The sequence below is a fragment of the Haliotis cracherodii genome, unplaced genomic scaffold (assembly GCF_022045235.1).
Source record: "Haliotis cracherodii isolate W230 unplaced genomic scaffold, xgHalCrac1.p SCAF_2, whole genome shotgun sequence".
NCBI classification, from domain to species: Eukaryota; Metazoa; Mollusca; class Gastropoda; order Lepetellida; family Haliotidae; genus Haliotis; species Haliotis cracherodii.
Genome location: NW_027266275.1, coordinates 75,361,243 through 75,365,856, shown reverse-complemented (window position 1 = coordinate 75,365,856; position 4,614 = coordinate 75,361,243). Strand labels below are relative to the sequence as shown.

The 4,614-nt window shown below is 46.7% G+C and overlaps 1 protein-coding gene across 1 annotated transcript; it reads left to right on the top strand.

The window, feature by feature from the left end:
- The first annotated feature begins 1,428 nt into the window (after positions 1-1,428).
- LOC139467803 (uncharacterized) lies at positions 1,429-4,205 on the top strand. The gene is made up of 2 exons (XM_071249310.1): positions 1,429-1,459; positions 2,911-4,205. Exons 1-2 carry the CDS (start codon positions 1,429-1,431, stop codon positions 4,203-4,205), a joined length of 1,326 nt encoding a protein of 441 aa, XP_071105411.1.
- The last annotated feature ends 409 nt before the right edge of the window (positions 4,206-4,614 follow it).

The following is a 4,614-nucleotide window of genomic DNA, read 5'->3' as shown; positions in this document are numbered from 1 at the left end:
ATCACTTGATCTCGGTGCTTCAGGCAAGTGGCGTGTTAAACGGCGAAAGACGACACTGCGTAGCGGAGCTTTTCACGTCTTGCGTATGGTTAGCTGCCATTGAAACGTAAATCTGGTGACTGCACGGGGCATGGGAAGTCTCTACTGTGAGTCTACGCCGATCAATCAAGTTTACTCTAGTGTAAGACTGCGACATCAATCCCCCGGCGTTATCTGCCTGTTGTGATGATAGGGCTCGAGCCACCAAGGGTGGGGGCGTTCTTGGGTAAAGATCACATTCTTTCTTACGTACGCAGTAGTCTTTTTTACAGTATGCATCAACTCATACTTGGACGTGTAGGGTGGGTGAGTGAGTGAGTGAACAAGTAACAGCCATTTGCGGCGACGTAAGGACACATATTCTTAAGGACTGTTAGTATATCAATTATTCAGTTACCTATCCTGAAAATACATAAATGCTAGCACGCACTTCGGGAAAGAAATTCGCACGGTGGGTCCCCATTTGGGTCTGCGTATGGCCATTATGATACACAGACAGAGAAACATAGGTGAAGGTGAGGTGAAATTGGGTTTAACGTCGCGTCCAAGATTATAGCACTTATATAGCGACGTGCATGCACGTGTGTGTGTGTGTGTGTGTTTGTGTGTGTGTGTGTGTGTGGCTGCTTGTACTAGACCCGACTGATGCCGATTTATAGTGCTAGCCCATGCCGCAGTTTAACATGAATACCCCGCTCAGACACAGTATACTGACTCCTAGCCGACCAGGCCTTGCTTTAACCCCTTAATGCCGAGCGCCAGACAGGGTAACAACAAGTACCATCTTTTAACGTCTTTTTGGTATGACGCGGTCGGGGATCGAACCCTCTACCACTAGACCACGGAGGCGGTACAAAGAAACATAACATCCCTTGTATAATTAAACAGTGATACGAGGTTTTGTTTGTTAAAATTGGGTTTGGGTGGGTGTGGGTGTGTCTGTCCCAAGCCACCTCAAGAAGGTGATGTGAATTGGGGTTTATCGTCGCGCCCAAGACCAAGATTACGCACTTATAAGGCATTTTATGGTGCTGGCCTTACTGCCACACGGTATACTGACTCCGAGCTGAAAAGCCCTTGTTTTAGCCTCTTAATGCCGAGCGTCAGGAAGGGTAACAACAAGTACCATCTTTTAACGTATTTTGGTATGACGCAGCCGGGGATCGAACCCAGGACCTTCAGCTCTCTACTAGACCACAGAGGCAGTCTCCATCACAAGGACATAAGGAATTCTTTTATTCTTTATTTGTATATCGAAATGCATAGTTCACATGACATTCTAACAAAAAAGATATCCATGCGGAACTGTGTATAACTCTACGATACGTGTGGCAAGCTAACAACCAGGGTGGACCAGTCGGAAGCTCTCGGTCTTCGGTCAGTACCCGGATGGGGGTGAATAAGCTGCCACCAAGGGCAGGTAACTTTTGTTCACAGGTCCGAAGCAGGGATTAAAAGCTCGAAATTGAGGATGTATATAGCGCCAGTGACCTATGACGCGTCGGAGAAACTAAATACCTGACACGGAAATCGCCAGGTAGCAATGATTACCCGCCCTGACAGGTAGAAACGACACTGACAAGCCCACAAGCCATTGTACGTCTGTTCTGCGCATGCTCAGTCAAGGCGTTACCGTTTAAGAACCATTGACAGACGCAGGCAACAATAAGCGCTGATTAGGGCTGAGACGAGTCCAAATTTTCTACCCGGGTACCCACACCCCTATTACCCGACCCTACCCGGGTAACCACACCCCTCTTACCCGACCCTCCCGGGTACCCGCTGTTGGTGCCAAGAGATAGGTACAAAATGTCTGATTGGGAATAGTTTGACAGAAGCCCTGGCAGAATGTATTTAGATACATGTATAAAACGATGTGATCATCGCGTTTAAGTTTGTTCAAAGATATAGTCCAGAAGGAACGTGTTCATAGTCATGAAGAAATGCGAACATTAGAGACTTAAAATTGTCGTGTAACCATGTAGTTATATAGTAAATTTTTGTCATGAAACAATATATCACGTGATTAACCCCGGATCCGAGTAGTCCTGAGGGTACCCTGTTCCTACCCAATACCAACCCGACCCGAGTACCCGAGTTACCCGTCCCAGCTCATGCACTGATGTCGTATTTTTCAAGCGTAATATGATAAGATCTATTTAACGCTCTGTAAAATATAATTGTACAAGTGAATTACATCTATTATACATCATAATGTGACTATAGAATCATCGGTCTAAAAAAATCACATGTTTATATTGGCTGGTTAGAATGTCATATTTCTAGCTGGATATCTAATTTATTTGATAACGATTCTTTAGGAAAAAACTTTGTTCATCCAAATGACACGCAAACATTCACACTGGGGTACCACGGGCTGGCTATACTGTGTACAAACACTCAATGTATTCAATATAATATGCTTAACATGCATTTCTTTAGCAAATATTTGACACGTACAAATGAAATATGTCGTGTTCTTTCTAAATTCATCCGTGGAAGGGCTGTCTCGCTTGATCCGACTTACTAAGCACGTTATTAACCTTCTCTACTCGGCTCCCTGTTTGCTTTCAATATGAGAATTTACCCAAGCGTGTCAGAAATTGGCCACTGTCAACAAAGCCAGACTGCATTTCAGAGCCTCGATATGAGAACAATGCTGTTGTACTATTCCTGACAACAGTAAAACAGGTCATGCTTCGGGGCCTGTGCTTGTCACCTGTCTGGCTATAAATATCACAAGTGCCTCAAGCGAGATACACAAATAATGTCAGCTGAAAATTGTAATAAGGGCCTACTGACTTTCACACGCATGACGTGAAGATGTTGTTCAGGACAGATAAGTTTAATCTTGATCTAATATCAGATCAGGCTCGCGATTCGCCTCTCAGACTTCCGCTCGCCAATCTCCTCACATCCTTCCACTCGCCATTCCCATTACATCCTTCCACTCGCCATTCTCATTACATCCTGCCACTCGCCAATCTCCTCGCATCCTTCCACTCGCCATTCTCCTCACATCCTTCCACTCGCCAATCTCCTCGCATCCTTCTACTCGCCATTCTCCTCACATCCTTCCACTCGCCATCTCCTCACATCCTTCCACTCGCCAATCTCCTTACACAACTCCACTCGCCAATCTCCTCACATCCCTTGACTCGCCATTCTCCTCACATGCTTCCACATACCAATCTCCTCACATATTTCCACTCCCCAATCTCCTCGCATGCTTCCACTCGCCAGTCTCCTCGCATAATTGCACTCGCCAATCTCCTCACATCCTTCCACTCGCCAATCTCCTCGCATGCTTCCACTTACCAATCTCCTCACATATTTCCACTCGCCAATCTCCTCGCATGCTTCCACTCGCCAATCTCCACGCATATTTCCACTCCCCAATCTCCTCGCATGCTTCCACTTACCAATCTCCTCGAATAATTCCACTCGCCAATCTCCTCACATCCTTTCACTCGCCATTCTCATTACATCCTTCCACTCGCCAATCTCCTCGCATCCTTCCATTCGCCAATCTCCTCACATCCATTGACTCGCCATTCTCCTCACATGCTTCCACATACCAATCTCCTCACATATTTCCACTCCCCAATCTCCTCGCATGCTTCCACTCGCCAGTCTCCTCGCATAATTGCACTCGCCAATCTCCTCACATCCTTCCACTCGCCAATCTCCTCGCATGCTTCCACTTACCAATCTCCTCACATATTTCCACTCGCCAATCTCCTCGCATGCTTCCACTCGCCAATCTCCACGCATATTTCCACTCCCCAATCTCCTCGCATGCTTCCACTTACCAATCTCCTCGAATAATTCCACTCGCCAATCTCCTCACATCCTTTCACTCGCCATTCTCATTACATCCTTCCACTCGCCAATCTCCTCGCATCCTTCCATTCGCCAATCTCCTCACATCCATTGACTCGCCATTCTCCTCACATGCTTCCACTTACCAATCTCCTCACATATTTCCACTCCCCAATCTCCTCACATCCTTCCACTCGCCAATCTCTTCACATAATTCCACTCGCCAATCTCCTCGCATAATTCCACTCGCCAATCTCCTTACATCCTTCCACTCGCCAATCTGTTCACATATTTCCACTCCCAACTCTCCTCACATCCTTCCACTCGCCAATCTCTTCACATAATTCCATTCGTCAATCTCCTCAGTTTTCAACGTAATCGACAAAGGCACACACATCTAAAATCGCTCAAGTTCAATGACACGCCACATTAATAGCGTGTATGGCAATCCCCAGCTACAAGACTCTCCGGTGCACAGAAAAAGTCAGTCATCGCCATTCTTCTTGGGGGTCCTTGATCAGTTCTTTTTGGTTGGCTGGAGATTGTGGACGCTGTCGAACACGACGATCCATGACATCCTAGAGGTGTTCTATGGGGAACATGTCTGGAGAGCGTGCGGGCCACGGCAACACGTTGACGTTATTGGGTGAAATGAAGTTCTGTACGATTCGGGCTGTACGGGGTCTGGCGTTGTCATGCTGATAAAGGACACCACGTGGCAACTGTTGTAGAAATGATAGGACAAACGGACGA